The sequence below is a fragment of the Leucopleurus acutus genome, assembly GCF_964270905.1.
Source record: "Leucopleurus acutus genome assembly, chromosome: 2".
Taxonomy (NCBI): domain Eukaryota; kingdom Metazoa; phylum Chordata; class Mammalia; order Artiodactyla; family Delphinidae; genus Leucopleurus; species Leucopleurus acutus.
The window spans coordinates 57462890-57485128 of record NC_139143.1 but is presented as its reverse complement, the minus strand read 5'-3'; the positions used below and the strand labels follow the sequence as shown (position 1 = coordinate 57485128).

Here is a 22239-nt window from a genome sequence, read left to right as displayed (position 1 = left end):
TCTTCCACTATATCACCCCAAGTAGACATTTAATCTTAGTAAAAAATGATGTGCTTGCTATGCAAATAGATTCAAGACAGGGCCCTTAGTATTAGCTGGTCATTAACTAGAAACTATGAGCATTTGAAGTTTTTGATTCATAGGGGTATCAATAGCTTTCCTTCTAGAATGCTATCTGGGAGTTCTTATCACTAATTATTTATGTGGTGAATAATGTCAGCAACTCTTTTGCAAGAGTGAAGCATAAAATTTTCGTACAATTTCCTCTTCATTCTATGAAGATAGATATTTCCCTTCAATTTAGGTGAACTTAATTTTCCACTTGAAAATTAGAGCTCATTTATTTCATGTTAATAAGTAAGAAAAGTAAAGCTCAGGTGACGCAGAAGGGTAAGAGCATCAGAAGTTCCTATTTCTTGTTTTTGCTTGTAAAGTAACCATCTTAGAAGAATGTGTCACATGGCTTTAAAGCAGGATAGAATCCTTTTTCTGATTTACACAGTGTGTAAAGAAAACAATAATCCAAGAAATTCATACATAACATACAAAATTTAAGGACCTTTGTTAAATAATGCAAAATGACCTTTAAAAATTTTTTAATTTTGTTAAAAATACATGACATAAAATTTATCATCTTAACCATCTCTAAGTGTCCGGTTTGGTAGTATTAAGTATATGCACATTGTTGTGCAACCAGTCTCCAGAACTTTTTCATCTTGTAAAGCTGAAATGATTTTTAACTTGTAGCTAGAATAAATAAACTACAGAAATTAAAATATTTAAAAGAAATAATGATATTTTGAGGAAAACTAATGAGAACAACAACAAAAATCCATAGCTTTAGATTGCGACACAAAACCTTGCCCTACCAATTACTTATGTGGGAGAAAGGTTATTACCTGGCACTGATTCAGATACTTACAGATTTTAAAGATTATACACATAAAAATTTATTTCCTGCCATTTATTATCCTCCTAGAGATACCACCAAATCGGTTTCATGTTAAGAAAAAGTTCTTCAAATGAAAGTTTTGGGTATTAAATAAATAAATAAATTTATAAACACACACACAATGTATACATACACACACGTACTATACATATATGTATATACCCCTATTGTTGAAGACCAGAAAAGAATTTACCTGATGATTTCTTCGTGATACAGAGAACTAACAACTGGCCCACCAAAACCAGAATTTGCTTCTTTTCCTTTCTTCTCTGGTGACTGTGGTTGGGGGGGGGGAGGGGGGGATTGGTGGAAAAAAGACACATGGATTAAAGCAGTGTGCATTTAAACCGGTTACAAAATACTACTCTGTTAAGGAACACTAATATTTGATGATCCACCATTTCTCTAAGGCCCTAGTGACAATTTTAGGATGGCATCAGAAAGGCAAGAGGACTCTCAGGTCATCACAGCAGCAGAATGAATACCCTCTATCATGCTAAGGTTATTCCACTACTGTCTTCTGGAGCCACCTAAGAGCCATTCCCCTAGCTGATTATGTTAGCTATGTTCACTGTGGAAAACAGAGACATTCAGTGTGGAAAAATGAAAACAAAATATGAAATATAAATACCAGACCTGAATGTGATCAGGAAAATCATATCTAGGTTGACAAAATTAAAGTTCCCAAATAAGCAACTAAATTGTAATAAAACTTAAAATTTAATCATAAAAAAATAAAGAAAATATTTTTAGGTGGCAAGAAGGAAGGATGAGAAGGTAGAAGGGAGACAGGAAAGAGGTTGAGATCTAAAATAAAAGAAAAAAAGCAAACGTATGGAAACGCTTCCCAAAATCAAGTATTCAGTAGGCTCTGTCCCTCTATGTTCTCAAAAAGCACAAGGTTAAGATTAAATTTAAAAATAAGATTCTTCCAAAACATGTATGTAGAAGCAGTGAACCTGGATATTACTGTTGTCTGAAAGATCAAATTGCAACCTGTGCAAAAGCCCACATCTCTTGCAATATTGACAGTTTTTAGGCCAGGATACCCTACAAAAATAAAAACTCTGATTCTGAACATAAGTATTATCTTAGAGTCAAAATTACTTTTATTATTTGACTGCAAAAATAATTAGTTTCACTTCAGAAAAATACAGACAGTTCCCCTATACGTGTTTTTTTTTTCTTACTTTAAAGAAGGGGTTTTGCTTTATTGTTGTTACTTTTTTTGTTTGTTTCTTTTGGTCTGTGAACCACTGGGCAACATATTCTGTCAGTTCGTAACACCATTAGAGGAACTAAAGTTTCAAGAAATGGTGCAGATTTTTGAGGTGAAGTCGGTTATCAATTTATGACAGAAACAAAGGTATAATGTCATAAACAACAACTACCATCATAATAAATAATAAAGTATACAAAGTACAATAGCCTGATGTTGGCAAAAAAGAAGCACAAAGTAAATGCAAGTTCCCTCTCTCCTCTGAGGACCAAGTCTTAGAGCATAAATGCTGCAAAGAATTTTCAGGATAGAGAATGTTTTCCCTTATACTAAAAAAGCACAATCCAAAGGGAGAACTTACTTTATTTAACCCAATTACATTCTGAATACATACTCCATTAGTAGGATAAAGTTGAAACATACTTGCTGCCCAAGAGATGCTTGCTAAACGAATAACAAAATTGGAAGTGAAAAAACTGGATACCAAAGGAAAAAAAGAGGGAGAGAGAATCAAGTATAGAGTGTCAAGCACAGTTTCCTGAAAAAGAACTGACTCCAAGAAGATAACATAGCAGAAAATCTAGGTGACCTTAGATTTGCAATTACTTTTTAGAAACAACACCAAAACCATGATCCATGAAAGAAAAAAAACTGATGTTAGTGTTTATTAAAATTTAAAATGTCTGCTCTGTGAAAGACACCATTAAGAGAATGAAATGACAAACCACAAACTGGGAAAAAAACCTTTGCAAACACAAATCTATTAAATGACTAGTATTCAAAATATATCTTAAAAGACTCTTAACACTCAACAATAAGAAAACAAATAGAAAATTACAGGCCAATATTGACAGTGAACATAGATGTAAAACTCCTCAAGAAAATATTAGCAAACCAAATTCAACAAAACATTAAAAGGATTAAACACCATGATCAAGTAGGATTTATCCTAGGAATGCAAAGATGGCTCAACACCCACAAATCAATCAATGTGATATATCACATTAACAAAATTAAGGATAAGATCATATGATCATCTCAACAGATGCAGAAAAAGCATTTGATAAAATTCAATATCTGTTCATGATAAAAACTCTGAACAAAGCGGGTACACAGGGAATGTACCTCAACATAATAAAGGCCATATATGACAAGCCCACAACTAACATCATACTCAACAGTAAAAAGCTGAAAGCTTTACCTCCAAGATCAGGAACAAGACAAGGATGCCCATTCTTACCACTTTTATTCAACAATGTATTCGAAGTCCTAGCCACAGCAATTAAGCAAGAAAAAGAAATAAAGGCACCCAAATTAGAAAGGAAGAAGTAAAATTATCTCCTTTCATAGACAACATGATCGTATACACAGACAACCCTAAAGACATACTCCCCCCCTCACCAATCAATCTGTTAGAGGTAACAAATGATTCCAGAAAAGTTACAGGATACAAAATTAACATACCAAAATCATGTCATGTCTGAGGGAGACAGAAGATAAAAAGGTTTTCTAATATTAAAAAGTGATGAGTGCTATAGAAAAAAAATTAGTGTAGGGAAGAGGGTTGGAATTTTAAATAAGATGGTCTGGGAGGGCCTGAGAAGGTCATTTGAATAAAGACATAAAGGAAGTAAACAAGTGAGTCCTGCACATATCTGGGGGAAATTGTCCCATGAATAGGAAACAGCCATTGCAAAGGCCCTGTGGTGAGGGTATGCTTAGAATGTTAGAGAACTGAGGTGTTCATGTCTTTTGCCAGAAAGCAATTAATGTATTTTAGGGGGCAAGACTAGAAGCAAAAACACATGGTTGTTCACAAGACAATCATAGTTTCTATCGGTGTCATTCACTGAAACCCTTAACATGAAGTAGGCAATTCAGAATAGATACCTGTAGTTTCCTTGGTAATTATTTGCTGTGAAAATACATACTGCTAATTAGGAGTTATATGGTATTGGAAAGGGATGAGTATATTTCTTTCACTTAGTTAACAGCCTTTATTTTTTAGAGTAGTTTTAAGTTTAAAGAAAAATGAGCAGAAGGTACAGAGTGTTCCCATATACCCCTCTCCTCAATTTTCCCCTATTATTAACATCTTGCGTTAGTGTGGTACATTTGTTACAATAGATGGGCCAATATTAACAGATTGTTATTAGTTAAAATCCACAGTTTACAGTAGGGTTCATCTTCTGTGTTGCATATGGGTTTTGACAAGTGTATAATAACATGTGTCCACATTACAATATCATTCAGAATAGTTTCACTGCCCTAAAATTCCTATGCTCCAGTTATTCATCCCTCTCTCCCTCTGAAGCCCTGGCAACTACTGATCTTTTTACTGTCCTCATAGTTTTACCTTTTCCAGAACATCACACAGTTGGAATCATACAGTATGTAATCTTTCTTTCACTTAGCAATATGCATTTTAAGTTCCTTCATGTCTTTTCATGGTTTGATAGCCCATTTCTTTAAAAAAAAAAAAAAAAAACTCTTAGTTTTTGGGGAAAAAACCCATAAAACTTACCATCTTAACCATTTTTATGTGTAAAGTTCAGTAGTGTTAACTATATTCTACTTCCCCTGTATCAAAACAAAAAATTTTTCTCCAATCTTCATCATAAGAATGTGGTGGGCCCTGGGGGTCAAAACCCATGAAAGCAGGGGGCCTTCCTAAGGCTGAGCCCCTGGAAGCTTTTAGCTCTTGAGCTAGTCCACACTCACCCTGCAGCAATTCATCAATTACCATTTAAGTGTTCCTACCAGTTCACTGGTTCAAACAGCTTTTGTTCCCAATAAGCAGATCTGAGTGTGATTCTATGTATTCACCTGTCACCATTTGGGGAGTGGCAGTTTGCCCTGTGAACTCAAATCTCAGATTAATCTAAGAATAGTCCATGATTTTCAGTTTGGTCAGATTTTTGCTGTTGTTGAAGACAGGAGAGATGATTTCCAAGTTCTTTACATGTCAGAGCTGAAACTGGAAGTTCAATTGTCTTTTGAAGACATTTTAAAATGAAAAAAAAAAAAGGCTTATATTTACCCACATATTTGTCACTTCCAGTTGTCTTCATTCCTTTAAGCAGGTCTAAATTTCCATCTTATACACTTTTCCTTTTGCCTGAAGTTCCTTTAACATTTATTGTAGTGCATGTCAGTCAGCAACGAATTATCTCTGCTTTTGTCTGAAAAATCTTTATTTTACCCTTACTTTTTTTTTTTTGTATTGACATGAGATTCACATAATATAAAATAAGCCATCTAAAAATATACAATTAGCACAGGGAACTCTACTCTGTGCTCTTTGGTGACCTAAATGGGAAGGAAATGCAAAAAAGAGGAGATATATGTATACACATGGCTGATTCACTTTGCTGTACAGCAGAAACTGACACAGCAGTGTAAATCAACTCTACTCCAATAAAAAAAAAAATTAAAAAAAAAAAAGACAAAATAAACATAGTTTCCCCCTTTTAAAAAACAAAATATATATATACAATTGAGTGGCATTCAGTACACTGACAATGTTGTACAACCACCAGCTCTATTTAGTTTCAAAACATTTCCATCATCCCAAAACAAATCCTGAGCCCATTAAGCAATCACTCTCATTCCTCTTCCTCCTAACCCTAGCAATCATCAATCAGCTTTCTGTCTCTATGGATTCACCCATTCTGGATACTTCATATAAATGGAATCACACAATATGTGATCATACGTGAGCATGTATCAGTACTTCATTCCTTCCTATGATTAATACTCTAACGTATATATATATACACATACTCCATATTATATATCCATTTATCAGTTGATGGACATTTGGATTGTTTGTACCTTTTGACTATTACTGTGCTATGAACATTTGTGTACAGCTATTTGAGTACCTGTTTTTAATTCTTTTGGGTATATATACCTAGGAGAAGAATTGCAGGGTCATATGGTAATTCTATGTGTAACTTTTGGAAGAACCACCAAACTATTTTCCACAGCACCTGCACCATTTTACATTCCCACCAACAATGTAAGATGGTTCCCATTTCTCCACATCCTTGCCAACGCTTGTTACTATCTGTCTTTTTTATTATAGTCATTTTAGTGTGTGTGAAGTAATACCTCCCTGTGGTTTTGATTTGCATTTCCCTAATAACTAATCCTTCATGTGATTGTGGGTCATTCTCTTTGGAGGAATGTCTATATTCAACCCAGTTATTAGTTATCTTTTATGAGTTATTCATATATTCTGGATACTAGATCTTTATCAGATATGATTTGCAAATATTTCCTCCCTTTCTGTAGAATGTCTTTTTACTTTTTTGGATAGCAGAAAAGTTTTAACATTAATGCAGTCCTGTTTACCATCTTTTCTTTGGTTGCCTGTGTTTTTGCTGTCATATCTAAGAATCCATGGCCAAATCAAAAATCACTGAGATAAGTACATATTTACTTCAGTCAATATAGTTCTCATTCATATTTTTTTAGGTCGTTGATCCCTTTTGAGTGATTTTTGTATATAGTGTGATATAAGAATGCACCTTCATTCTTTTGTATGTGGATATCCAGTTGTCCCAGCATCATTTGTTTAAGAGATTCTCCTTCTCCACTGAATGGTCTTGGCATCTTCATCAAAAATCAACTGACCATAAATGTGAGGGTTTATTTCTGGACTCAGTTCTATTCCACTGGTCCATGTGCCTATCTTTGTGCCAGTACAACACTGATCTAATTACTGTTATTTTGTATTAAGTTTTGAAATTGCAGGTGTGAATTCTCCAATTTTGTTCTTTTTCAACATTGTTTTGATTATTTGGGTCCCTTTATAATTCTATATATATCTGAGGATCAGCTTTTCCATTTCTGCAAAAATGTTAGTTGGAATTTTGATAGACTGCATTGAATCTGTAGGTCACTTTAGGTAGTACTGCCATCTTAACAATATAAAACCTTTCAATCTATGAACATGGGATGTCTTTCCATTTATCTAGGTCTTCCTTGTCTCAGCAATGGTTTATGGTTTTCAGTGTAAAATCTTTCACCTCCTTTTAAAACTATTATTATTTTGTATGCTACTGTAAATGGAATAGTTTCCTTAGTTTCCATTTTGGGGTGTTCACTGATGGTGTATATTAACCCAACCGATTTTTGCATGTTGATCTTGTATCTTGCAAATTTGCTGAATGTTTATTAACTCCAGTAGTTTTGGGTGGTTTTTTTGGGGATTTTCTGTATTTAGGATGATGTTATCTGTGAACAGAGATAGTTTTACTTCTTTCTTTCCAATTTGGATGCTGTTTATTTTCTTTTTCTTGTCTAATTGCTCTGGCTAGAATTTATAGTACATGGTAAAAGAAAGCATCCTGTCTTATTCCTCATCTTAAGGGGAAAGCTTTCCATTTTTCAGCCTTGAGTATGTTACCTGTGAATTTTTGGTAAGCAAATCACCTTCATTTCTGAAAGCTATTTTAACTGGTATAGATTATAAGTTGATAGTTTTTTCCTTTGATGGTGCCCCTATTGATCTATTGAAGAAGTCTGCTGCAGTTCTTACATTTGTTCCTCTGTATCATTTTTTTTTTTTTTGGTATGCATGCTTTTAAGAGTTTCTCTTTTTCACTGATTTTCAACAATTTGATTATGATGTGTCACGGTATCATTTTTATTTACGTTTCTCCTGCTTGACATTCATTGAGCTTCTTGTTCCATTGGTTATGGCAGTGATTCTCAACTAGGGGAGTCTTTCTTTGTTTTGTTTTTTTTGCCCCTATCCTCCATTTGGTTGTCACAAGTGGTTGGTCTTATTGGCATCTAGTGAGTAAAGACCAGGGTTACTACTAAACATCCTACAATGCACAGGACAGCCCTCCACAGCAAAGAATTACACAGCCCCAAATGTCAATAATGCAAAGGCTGAAAAACTGTGGTTTATGGTTTCATCAAATGTTTAAAATTTTCAGCCATTATTTATTAAATTTTTTCTGTCTTCTCTCTCACTTTTTCTCTTAAGGGATTCCAATTACATGTATATTTGTTCAGTCTTTTTATGCTCTGTGCTTCATTTTTGTTTCACCTGCTATATCTTCAAGTTCACTGATCTTTTTTTTTTTTTTTTTTTTTGCGGTACGTGGGCCTCTCACTGCTGTGACCTCTCCCATTGCAGAGCACAGGCTCCGGATGCACAGGCTCAGCGGCAATGGCTCACAGGCCTAGCTACTCTGCAGCATGTGGGATCCTCCCAGACCGGGGCATGAACCCGTGTCCCCTGCATCAGCAGGTGGACTCTCAACCACTGCGCCACCAGGGAAGCCCCACTGATCTTTTCTTATGCAATGTCTAATCTGCTGTTAATTCTTCCCAGTGTATTTTTCATTTCAGATGTTAACTCTCATCTCCACAAGTTCCATTTGGGTCTTTCTGTATCTTCTGTATCTCTCTCCATTGTGTTCATGTTTTCCTCTATTTTCTTGAATATATAGAATATATTTATAATAGCTGTTTTTCATCTTTATCATTTCTGTATCTGCTTTCACTGACAGGTTTTTCTCCTGGTTATGGATCATATTTTCCTGCTACTTTTGCATGCTTGAAAGACTTTTACCGTAAGCCAGATATTATAAATTTTACACTCTTGTTTGCTGGATTTTGTTGTGTTCCTTTAAATTATGTTAGACTTTGTTTGGGCATTAATTCAGTTACATGGAATCAATTTGATCCTTTCAAGGTTCATTTTTAAGCTTTGTTAAGGCAGGGGCAGAGCAGCCTTTAATCTAGAGCTTAATTTAGCCCCAGTACTGAAGTTAAATCCTTCAGAGGCCTCTACCATATACCCCATACACTACATTTTCTTTCCACTCTGACCAGTAGGAAATGAAAGAGTCTCAATCCTATGTCAACTCCACGAACTGTATGGCTTGCTGCTTTCTTGTATTTCATTCTCCAGCCTGTTAGTTTCCTCTCACACATACACAGATTAGTATTCAGCCAGAGAGACCCTTCTATAGATCTCTGGAACCCTCCCTTTGTATGCAAGAGCATCCTCTCTAGTATGCAGCCCTGTATATTCAGTCTGGCTCAAACTGACAAGGTGGCCAAGCTCTTTTGGATACCCCCTCCCTGAGCTGAAACTGCTTCCAGATAATAAGCTGAGGAAACTCTAGGGTTTACTTTGTTTCTCTTCTCTCATAGTTTCATACGATTTTCAGTGCATTGTCTGAAAATCATTATTTCAACTACTGTGTCTTGTTTTCTTCCTGTTTTAAATAAAAGGGTAAATCTTGTCCCTATTATACCACTATGCCCAAGAGCAGAAGTTCCAAAAACATTAATTTAAAAACCAGCATAATATTCCATGAAGTGATGTACCATAATTTACTTAACCATTATCTGACAACTGTCTATTTAGGTATTTTCATTTTTTCATTCATAAACCAAGATATGATGAATACCTTTGTACATAAAGCATAATACAGTTTTAATTAAAATCTTCAGGGAAAAAACTGACTCTATAATTTAATTATAATGCATTCTAAGTATATTTCTTCCTAGGATTAATTCCTCTTTCTGCAGCAACTGCACAGGCATATTAGAATGCTGGTGACAATTTTGGGAAGGTGAGGTGGGAGATTATATCTGAGGCAAAAAAAATTTTTTTTAATAATCTGCCATTATCAGATTGAATTCAGAATAAAGGTGCCAAAGATGCATTAGTTTTGTTCTCCATCCACTTCATCTATAAGGGCCAAACTTTGGCTACTTTTACTCTCTTGATTTCCACTCCAATGAAATGCTTCTCATAGAGGTTTAAGAAGTTTATTTCATTTCTCTCTACTCAAAATCCATTAAGTTATTTTTATGTTGCATCAGCAGTTAAAGAAAGAGACTCCAATTTGGCAGCCAATAGGATAAAACTTGCCAATTCTTATATTGCCTGAGACTATATTATGTGAGACACTGAAATGCTCCTTCACTCAAGGGGGAAAGGTAAGTTGTTGGCTGAATCTTTCTCACTTGATTCAGATTCTACCTTAGTCAGTTGCTGGGTTGGGTCAAGATGTAAAACCTTGTGAAACTTTCTATCTGAAAAATAACTGTTCCAAAGATTATCAGGCTAATATATGCAAGGAGGGAGTTTCTTGCTTCCATGTGCTACCTTTCTTGGCTTCTGCTTTATTGGTTTGTTTGCTTAATTTGCTTATAGGTTTAGCTATAGGAATTTGGGTAAATTAATCTCTCTGCCTCAGTTTCCTCATTTATAAAAATAAAAGTAATAGTACCTATCTCATATGGGTGTTTCCAAGATATAAAATATATATGTAAAACCAACAGTGCCCAGCACAAAGTAGACACTATATAAATGTTAGCTGATATATAATTATTATTATTAGTCACAATACGGCCATTTCTCCAAAGTGAAAATATCTCAGCAACACAGATGCAAGATATTTTGATGTGGTGACCAACAATACAGAACCACAAGTCTTTATCTAATAGTTTTAAACAAGTTAATTACCATCTATATATGTTTGTATTTATGCAGAGATGCACAAATAATTATTTTTATTCTGCTTAGTCTAGAAAATAATTACGGTAATCTATAATAAAATAATTATATAATAAAGCTACTGCTATAAAAATGGATACATCTGAAGTATCAAAAACAGGTGAGACAATTTAAAACTATCTGAGCTAATATTTCTCAATGTGAGGTCTATGCTGATTCTCCTGGTAAAACAACAAATCCCCAAACCAACCAACCAACGACACTGTCATTAAGTGGGGGGGGGGGGGGGGGGGGGCGGGGGAGGAAACTAGGACTTCAGGAGCATCTTCCATGTGCTTTACACTTTAGATATATTATCCAATTCCAACTTCAAAACAATTCTATAAAATTGGCATTTTTACTGTGTCTCATGCAATCTAAGACATCACCAATTATAAAAAGTACCCATTATTTTCTATAATGCTAAGAAAGACAACACAGCCAATTAAATATAGTACTCCATCAATTTTAAAACACATGATTTTTAAAATGTTAGAAACTGAATGTTTGCCTTATATTTGATAAAATATATCTCCATTCTACAGATTAGAAAACTAAAGATAAAGAAAAGTGAAATACCCAATGCCTCATAGTAAGTGCAGAATTGAGTCCCAAACCAAGATCTTCTAGGTATCCAAAGACTATGCTCTTTCTATTAAACTACGCCACCTCTCCAAGCTATTTTAGAAACCATTATCAAATATTTACAAATATTCTGATTTAAAACCTGTTCTGTCTCAAGTGTACATTTAAAAGATTTTTAGGGGCTTCCCTGGTAGCGCAGTGGTTGAGAGTCCGCCTGCCGATGCAGGGGACGCGGGTTCGTGCCCTGGTCAATTTAATGCTGTTTTTAAATGCCTATCATGGAAGATTACCTTCAGGTTATTATAACTTTCTAGAAATGTAACTGATCAAGATTTAAATGTTCTTTGGAAAATGATTCTGAATATAGTATTTATCATACTATGAAGAAATTGTAACTTTTTCTTAGATTTTAAGCACCAAAGAAAATCATAAAAAACTAACAGATTCAAGTACTTAAACTGGCAGTTCTGTAATAATGTAGTAAAAAATAAATAAGATGGAACTGCATTTTAAGCAAATAAAACGAATGGCTAATATTTCTATAATATTCTAAGCAATATATCGAAATGATCTCATATGTAAGAAAAACATTAAGATTCAATGGATAACAGACCACGGTTATGAGCAGGCAACAATTCGTATTTGAAGTGACACAGAGGTTTAGGATTTTATTCACGTACATACATAAATATCAATAATGTTATATCACTACTTGGAAAAAAGTTCAACATCCATAATCATTTAAGAAAATGCAGATTAAAACAACAACGAGCAACAGATTTTAAACTAATTCCATTAGGGTAACAAAATTATCCAAATTGGCAAAACGGTAGTGAAACAGGCACTATACTAAGTTAATGGCCCTAATGCTCTTGTAAAATGGTATTACTCTTTTGGAAAGCAATCTTGCAATCCTACCAATACCCATAAAAATATTAGCACATTTTCATTATTTCAACCATTAATACAGCTTCTGGATATTATAAGAAAAAACTACAATTCTGAATTAAAGTAACTTTGTATAGGTTTCAACCATAATTCTTTTTCTGTTGCTCATCTTTACGTGAAATTAATGTTTTTGAATTTTTAAGAGAGAAATGTGAATCAGGATATAGTTTTAGGTATATAAGTCCCTTTTCTGTTATCTTCATGAAGTAATTAAAAATCTGGCCCCTAGGATACTTTCAAGATCACTTGGCTCTGGTCCCCTCTCCCAATTCTTATCTGGTTTCTTTTTCCTTTTGTCTTCATTGTCCTTGTCCTGCTTGACTTGTCCTGCAGATTCCTCTTAGTGTGAGGCTGTGTACTGGAAGGGAAGTTTTGGCTGCTTAATTTTGGAACTCTAGAGCTCCAGACAGCTCTAGAAAACCTTACCATGAACCCCCTGTACTCCTCGCCTGTGGGCAATTTTAGGCTTCTGCCATTCTCGGGTCAATCAGACTCACTACTGTTTCCTTCTGCTTCGTCCTACAGAGATGCCAATGCTACACAAATCTTGGAGCTGTTGATAGTTTGTCCCTAGTTTCTCTGATTAACTAGGTTTTGTTACAGATATTGCACAAGTGCTTTTGGTTATGCTATCCTAGTTATTCTGTTAAGGATTCGGGAAAATTCAAAAACTATGCTATAACCACTGTCATCATCCCCGAATTCCAATAACTCTGAATGATTTTTGACAGAATGCATGAATGGGAATACACAAATGAATAGATTAGTATTGCTAAACTGTTTCCATTCCATTCTCTTTTCCATTACTTTTGCCTCCATTCAACCAACTATCTTAATAAAATGGATGATTTCATGAAAAAGAGGTGCAGAGACTGATAAGGCAAGACAAGTTTAGTGAATAAGGACTTTAAATTGGTAAAGGAGTGAACTACTCAGTTAACTGAAAGAAACAATTCCTATTCATTCCTCCTGGATGTTATTCTGCAATATCTGCATGGGTCAGAGTCAGTTACTTAAGATACTTTTTGATTACTGTCGGGGTTCTAAAATATACTCTGGGGAAATGCTACTTTATTTATCTTTCTATGCCCCATGTATTGCAGTCCTGAGATAAACTGTCTGTCTGTTTTTAGCTTATACTTAAATAAGATTAGCCTTACATAGGCAAGGAAATTTTTATTTTGAGCCCTTTCTTTCTATTCATCAACATCCTGTTTGATGAAACAAGATCAAATTCTTCTTTTTCTTCAAGTGAAAAGCCAGAGGATCCAGTAAAAGTTAAGAATATATATCGATATTTATCCTCAGTAAGTTTCTTCTTGAGTGTTGTGTTTTTTTGTTTTTTTTTTTTTGGCTGTGTTTGGTCTTCGTTGCTGTGCGTGGGCTTTCTCTAGTTGTGGCGAGTGGGGGCTACTCCTTGTTGCGGTGCATGGGCTTCTCATTGCGTTGGTTTCTCTTGTTGTGGAGCACAGGCTCTAGGAGCGTGAGCTTCAGTAGTTGTGGCATGCAGGCTCAGTAGTTGTGGCTCATGAGCTCTAGAGCTCGGGCTCAGTAGTTGTGGCACACGGGCTTAGTTGTTCTGTGGCATGTGGGATCTTCCCAGACCAGGGCTCGAACCCGTGTCCCCTGCATTGGCAGGCGGATTCTTAACCACTGCGCCACCAGGGAAGTCCTTGAGTGATTTTTAATTCCCAAAAGAACACAGTAATTTAAGTTTCCATTTCAAGAAGCTACAAAAAGAACAAAAAATTAAATATAAAGAAATATAAAGATAAGGGGAAAAGCCAATGAAACAGAAAACAGATGTTCACTAGAGAAAAATAAGCAAAGCCAAAAACTGGTTTTGTGAAAAGATCAGAAAAATTTTAGCAAGAATGATGAAGAAAGAAGAGAAAAAAGACAAAAGACCAATATCAGGAATGAAAAGGGACATCACTACATATCTTAGAGAATCAAAAATTAATAAGTAAATCTTATGAACAACTTAAGGCAAATAAATTGGTTATTTGGAAAAAATGGACAAATTTCTCAAAAAAATACAATTTACCAAAGCTGAGTGAATAAAAAGTGAAACATCTGAATAGTCCCATATCTATTAAAGAAATTGAATCTTTAATTAAAAACCTTACTGCAAAGAATACCGGATAGCTTCACTGTTATATTCATTCAATCACTTAGGTAAGAAATAATGCCAAACTTACAAAAATTTTTCTGGAAAATAGAAAAAGAGGCAACACTTCCCATTTCTTTTTATAAGATCAGAATAACTTTGACACTTACGCCTGGCAAGAATGATACAAAAAAAGGAAGATAATTGCTCTCATTAACATAAGTGAAAAAAATCCTTAAAAATACATTAACAACAAACTCACAGATACAGAGAACAGACTTGTGGTTGCCAAGGGGGAGGAGGGGTCGGGAAGGGAGGGGATGGATTGGGAGTTTGGGATTAGCAGATGCAAACTATTATACAGAGAACGGATAAACAACAAGGTCCTAATGTATAGCACAGGGAACTATATTCAGTATCTTGTAATAAACCATAATGGAAAAGAATTTTAAAAATAAAGTAGTTCACTCCTTTACCAATTTAAAGTCCAAATGTCACCCTTTTCAATACAGCTTACCCTTGCCACCCTATTTAAAACTGTAACCCAATACCCCCTTCATTCTACACTCCTATCCTTGTCTTCCTGTGGTAGAATTTAAGCTCCACAAGGGGAAAGGTTTTTGTTCGTTTCTGCTCAGTGACATATCCTAGGAACTTAGAACAGTGCCTGGCACATAGAAGGCACTTAATAAATATTTGCTGAATGCATGAATAAATGGTTAAGAAAAATAAGGCATAACTTCAAATAAGGTTGATTTTCACATGAGAGTGAATTTTAGTTAAGTATAAATTTTAGAATGACAGAGACTATTCAAATCCTACTCTACCAGTTATTAGCTGTGTAACTTCAGGATGAATTATTAACTTCCCTAAGCTTCAGCTTTCTTGTCTAGAAAATACAGATAATAATAGCGTCTGGGGCTTCCCTGGTGGCGCAGTGGTTGAGAGTCCGCCTGCCGATGCAGGGGACACAGGTTCGTGCCCCAGTCCGGAAAGATCCCACATGGCGCGGAGCGGCTGGGCCCGTGAGCCATGGCCGCTGAGCCTGCGCGTCCGGAGCCTGTGCTCCACAACAGGAGAGGCCACAACACTGAGAGGCCCGCGTACCACACACACACACAAAAAAAAATAATAATAATAACAGTGTCTGCTTTATAGGATTGTGGTGAGGACTAAATAGAATAACATATCTAAAGCACTTAGCATAGTGCATGGCTCATAGTAAGAGCTCAGTAAATACAGCTAATAATTTTTCTTTCCTGTCTTAAGCTTGCTTCAATGAAATAAATAAATGAAGTTAATTTACAATATTATGTTAGTTTCAGGTGTACAGCAAAGTGATTCAGTTATATATGTATATATTTTTTCAGATTCTTCTCCATTATAGGTTATTACGAGATATTGAATATAGCTCCCTGTGCTATAAAGAAAATCCTTGTTTATTTTAAACATAGTAGTGTGTATCTGATAATTCCATACTCCAAATTTATCCCTCCCCTCCTTTCTGCTTTGGTAACCATAAGTTTGTTTTCTATGTCTGGGAGTCTGTTTTGTAAATAAATTCATTTGTATTAATTTGTCAGATTCCACATATAAGTAATATATAATATCTGCTTTCTCTCTCTGATTTACTTCACTTAGTGTGATATTCTCTAGGTCCATCCATGTTGCTACAAATGGCATTATTTCATTCTTTTTCATGGATGAGTAATATTCCACTGTACATATGTACCACATCTTCTTTATCCATTAACCTGTTGATGAACACTTAGGTTGCTTCCATGTCTTGGCTATTGTAAATAGTGCTGTTATGAACACTGGGGTGCACATATCTTTTCAAATTAGAGTTTTCATCTTTTCTGAATATATGCCCAGTCGTGGGATTGCTGGATCATATGGTAGCTCTATTTTTAGTTATTTAAGGAACCTCCATACCGTTCTCCATAGTGGCTACACCAATTTTCATACCCACTCTTTTCTCTACACCCTCTCCAGCATTTATGCTAATAATTATTTTTATTATTATTGAGTAACCAAAAGTCATGTATAAATGGATCAAAAATCTCCAGTTAAGTTTCTAGCAGCAAAGTCAGTCTCTGACCCTATCCATATTATATACCACCTTCATCAACAGCTGACTTAAGGACTTGCCTGGTGGCACAGTGGTAAAGAATCCGCATGCCAATGCAGGGAACACGGGTTCAATCCCTGGTCCAGGAAGATCCCACATGCCGCGGAGCAACTAAGCCCATGCACCACAACTACTGAAACCCACATGCCCTAGAGCCTGAGTGCCACAACTACTGAGCCCATGCGCCCCAACTACTGAAGCCCGTGCACTCTAGGGCCTGCACACCGCAACTACTGAGCCTGTGTGCTGCAACTACTGAAGCCCATGAGCCTAGAACCTGTGCTCCACAACAAGAGAAGCCGCCATAATGAGAAGCCTGCGCACCGCAACAAAGAGTAGCCCCCACTCGCCACGACTAGAGAAAGCCTGCATACAGCAACGAAGACCCAAGGCAGCCAAAAAAAAAAAAGTTGACTTGTGGTACAAAAAAGCATGCTAATCAAATTTCCTGATGACAGGGTCATCAAACCTAGATGACACATTCATGATCCAAAAGAATATCTTAATGTTGGAATAATATGATGAATCAAGTAAACGGAATTTAATATTGAGTACACATAAGGTAATGAACTTAGTACAGAACAAACATTACATAACAGAATGTGTGAAAAAGATTTGAGATTTTAGTTTCCTGAAAGTTAAAGAATTAACATTGTAATGTGGCTACCAAAAATGTTAAAGTAGTTTTAAGCTACATCCCTAAAAGTACAGTATTCAAATGAGAGAAAAGTTTTATTCTATAGTGGTCACACTATATCTCAAACAGTCTGTTCAATTCCAAAGCCAGACTATAAGGAAAGTTATTAGAAACTGAAACTTGTTCACAAAGAATGATTGGGATGGTGGTGGGACTTGATGGTGATGGGAGAAAGAACAATTTTAGAAATTAGGAATATCTAGCCTGACGAAGAGGAGATTTAAAAGCTGTCTTAAAACAATGAAGGACTCTTATGAAGATGAAGAACTGGACTTATACGTAGGCCTAGAAAGCAAAAATAGAACAAATTTAAAAACAACAACAATAACAGTAACAGCAACAACAACAACAAAAAAAAAACAGTGTACCAGATTTTGGCCTACTATAGAAAGAAGCTTCTAATAATTAGAGTTGTTAAAAAAAATTGGGGTAACTTCTTCAGAAACAGTGTATTTCCATCATTAGTAGTCTTCTAATAGAATCTAAAAAACTGTATGTTGGAATAACTTGGAGAGAGAAAATTAGTCTAGACAACCACTAACATTCTTTCTAACAATAAGAGTACAGCCCTAACATAAGAGAAGATAAATATAATAATAAAAAAGATAATACACAAATGGCCAATAAGCACATGAAAGGATGCTCAACATCATTAGCCAACAGGGAAATGCAAAACCACAATGAGATACAACCTCACGCTTATTAGGATGCCTATAATCAAAAAGATAAAAAATAATGAGTACTGACAAGGATGTAGAGCAATCAGAACCCTCATATACTGTTGATGGGAATGCAACATGTTCCAGCCACTTTGGAGAAAAGTCTGGCAATTCCTCATACCCATGAGAAACGAAGACATACGTCCACACAAAAATTTGCACACGAATGTTCTTACAGTGTTATTCATAATAGCCAAAAAGTGGAAACAACCCAGATGTCCATCAACAAAAGAACAGATAGACAAAATGTGGTATATCCATACAATGGAATATAGACAAAATGTGGTATATCCATACAATGGAATATTATTTGGCCATAAAAAGGAATGAAGTGCTGATACATGCTGCAATGGAATATTATTTAGCCATAAAAAGGAATGAAGTGCTGATACATGCTGCAACTTGGAAGAATCTTTGTTCTTCCATACTAAACTAAATGAAAGAAGCCAATCACAAAAGATCACATATGATTCTATTTATCTGTAATGTCCAGAATAGGCAAATCTATAGAGACATAAAGTAGATTACTGGTTGCTTAGGGCCGAAGGAAATTGCGAGGTTGAAACTGATGGCTAAAGGATATGGAGTTTCTTTTTGAGATGATGAAAATGTTCTAAAATTGATCATGGTGATGGTTGTACAACTTTGTGAATATGCTAAAAACCACTGAATTGAACACTTCAAATGGGTGAACTGTATAATGTATGAATTATGGTGTGTCTCAATTAAAAGAAAGGCACCCAAAAGAGCACAAAGTTTCAAGATAGTAGGTGAAGACATAAAAAATCCATACCCTGGGTTTCCCTGGTGGCACAGTGATTGAGAGTCCACCTGCCGATGCAGGGGACACAGGTTCGTGCCCCAGTCTGGGACGATCCCATATGCCGTGGAGCGGCTGGGCCCGTGAGCCATGGCCGCTGAGCCTGCGCGTCCAGAGCCTGTGCTCCGCAAAGGGAGAGGCCACAGCAGCGCAAGGCCCGCGTACCGCAAAAAAAAAAAAAAAAAAAAATCCATACCCTAACTAACCTTTAAGCTCATCACATTAATTTTCTTTTCTTTTTTTTTTAACATCTTTATTGGAGTATAATTGCTTTACAATGGTGCATTAGTTTCTGCTTTGTAACAAAGTGAATCAGCTATACATAAACATATACATATATATATATCCCCATATCTCCTCCCTCTTGCATCTCCCTCCCACCCTCCCTATTCCACCCCTCTAGGTGGTCACAAAGCACCTAGCTGATCTCCCTGTGCTATGCGGCTGCTTCCCACTAGCTTCACAATAATTAGTAAATGTAATGATAAACCTGTGAGGAAAACGATAAAATGTGCTTAGTAAATTATGTTTAAAGAAGCTAGAAAACATGATTATATTAGAAAAGGTTTTACCTAAAAATTTTTAAAGTTTAGCTATTTTAAAGAATACATCCAGTTAGCTGAAAAATTCACCCATGTGGAACAGTTCATCCCCAGATCCGAAATCAAGGAGGCATTACTATACAATAGGCGATCTCCAATCTAGAACCACTAGATTATAGTCTTATCCTATTACTACAATCACAAAAATCTAATTAATTCAAGATTGTGTAGAGCTTTAACTAGTATACATACTTTTAAAAAAGGAACACCAGTTTAGCATTATATTTTCTGAACTGTGGCCAATGTGGTGCCAATGCATAAAGGAAATGTATTCATAATTAATTGTTCAGAAATACAGTTACAATCAATGAACCTTCAAATCTTTTTTGTTATTCTTCTCTTATTACTGTCAGACTTAATCAGGTCAGTCTTCTAAAAAATAAAAAAGGCAATGTAGTTTTATAGTTTAAAATTTTCAAAGTAGATATAAGCAAAACCTTCAAAAAGTTTCAGAAACTCTCTTTGCATTTTCTAACTCTATACCAAGGCATGGCACGACTGCCCCCAGGGCAAGAAACCTGGGCAGACAGTAATTGTATTTGACAGCAGCAATTACATGCAAGGTTGGAGATTAGAAGACCATTAATGTGTGTGCAATAATTGCTCTGGTATTTTCTGTTACTACTGAGGGTCAGCCTGAAGAGACATGGTAAACTTTACCTTGGATGCATCTGATCCAGAAATTCTGCCCTAAGAAAGCGGGTGAAGAGTGAGCACAGTGGTTACAGTCACAGCAGGCATGCACAACATTCTTTTGATAAGAATGATACAGGAACAACTAATATGTAATTCTAAAAGATATTCCTGTATCTTTTATACCTATACCTTTCAACTAACTATGAAGAATATCAGAAAGACTCACAGTGACTATGACTAAATGTTGATCTTTAGCAAGAGTCCAAATAAATTATCTTTCATAACATCACACTGTAACAAAAGCTTTCCATATTTGGAAACTATATCAAACAGAGAGCCTTGAAAACCTGGAAACTCTGGAAACATCAGAAAAACAGCAGAAACAGCACACTTAACCTAAAAACAATAATAGGAAGCTGGTAGACTAAACACATAGCCTTGGTTCCCTTGCCCTCCATATAACGTACTGAAGCAACGCAACTAAAACAAATCTGGAAGAAATTATGGTATACCTAAAAGGAGAGGGTGCGGGACAAGAGATCCATAGGCCCAAAGGTTAGGATAGAAATTTACCACGGCATAAAAAGAAACGAAATTGAGCTATTTGTAATGAGGTGGATAGACCTAGAGTCTGTCATACAGAGTGAAGTAAGTCAGAAAGAAAAAGACAAATACCGTATGCTAACACATATATATGGAATTTAAGAAGAAAAAAAAAAATGTCATGAAGAACCTAGGGGTAAGACAGGAATAAAGACACAGACCTACTGGAAAACGGACTTGAGGATATGGGGAGGGGGAAGGGTGAGCTGTGACAGGGCGAGAGAGGGTCATGGACATATACACACTAACAAACGTAAGGTAGATAGCTAGTGGGAAGCAGCCGCATGGCACAGGGATATCGGCTCAGTGCTATGTGACCGCCTGGGGGGGTGGGATAGGGAGGGTGGGAGGGAGGGAGACGCAAGAGGGAAGAGATATGGGAACATATGTATATGTATAGCTGATTCACTTTGTTATAAAGCAGAAACTAACACACCATTGTAAAACAATTATACCCCAATAAAGATGTTAAAAAAAAAATAAAAAGGAAAAAAAAAAAATTTACCATGGCAGTAAAACTAAACTTCAGGGGCCCAACCACCTGATAAAGATAAAAGAAAGATTCCCTTAGCAAGCAGAGAGGGATCACACCCACCACATGCTATATGGTCCTATACATGGTGAATCCTGCTTACTTTGGCAGTCCTAACCCAGCCTGGTAGACTAAATCTCTTCGTTTGAGAGGGACCTACCATTTCTCAGCATTCTCCTAAGAAAAGAAAGGTCTCTTTTACATCATCTCACTTTGTCTCAGTAGAGAAATCAGAGCTCACACGTCTATTAGACTAGAAAAAAAATTGACGTCTGCTTTGTTATTGCTCAAAAGACCTCGACGATCAGATCAGTGCTAAGGAAACCTAATATCAGTAGTCAGAGAAAAATTATAATCATTTAAGGAGGGGGAGAAGCTAAGATGAATCAGAATGAGTGGCTTCTTTTGAGGTAGGCAAAATTAATCGAAGGAACAGAAGAGAGCTTTCATACAATAAAATAAGGACACAGACATACGTGAACACTAAAGGTATTATTCCATAAAAGTGTCCTGTACTACAAATATTAACTTTTTATCAATGTTGATAATGTACATGACAGTTTAATATATCTCTCCCATAGCATGGCTCAAAATAGCCCTTCAATGAATAAGCATGATTCCACAACTAAAACGTTTTCAAAAAGACAATGAAAAAAGACACCTAATCGTTATAACCACCCTCAAAAAGCACACATGCCATATTATGAGGCATAATTTATGTTAATAAATATCCCCAACTTTTTTCAGTTCAACTCAATTCAACACTGTAAGTACTCTTAAGCACTTACTCTCTTATCACTGAAAGGTATACTAATTGAGGTAACTGCTGTCAAGACACTGAGTATTACCACGGATTTAGGCTATGCTGTCACATAAAACAAGGTAATAAACAATATAAATCAAATAAGATCAAATATTAAAATGTACACTATAAACAATAAGTGCGATAAATTTATAGAAAGGGGTAAGTTAGTACGGACTGGACTTCATGGAGTCAACAGGAATTGATCAGAGATTAAAAAAAAAACAAATACACAGAGGTAGAAACGGTTAAAAAAAAAGCATGTCAGGAAAGAGCACAAGGAAAGAAAGGCATAATAACTTCACTGTATTTGAGGGACGATGAGGAAGCATGTCAGATGGAAGTCAAGT

General features: G+C 35.7%; 1 protein-coding gene across 4 annotated transcripts in view; it reads right to left on the bottom strand.

Moving 5' to 3' along the window:
* Nucleotides 1–22239, bottom strand: part of ACBD6 (acyl-CoA binding domain containing 6) — a 229155-nt gene that overhangs the window by 156673 nt on the left and 50243 nt on the right. Inside the window, exon 4 of one of the 4 annotated variants that reach the window (XM_082834433.1) lies at nucleotides 1146–1228. The exons of 2 other annotated variants lie outside the window; for them this stretch is intronic. In XM_082834433.1, coding sequence (XP_082690559.1) covers nucleotides 1146–1228 — 83 coding nt within the window. Of the gene's footprint in view, nucleotides 1–1145; nucleotides 1229–12398; nucleotides 12596–22239 lie in introns of those variants that run through there. One more of the 4 variants, XM_082834435.1, reaches the window with a different exon arrangement.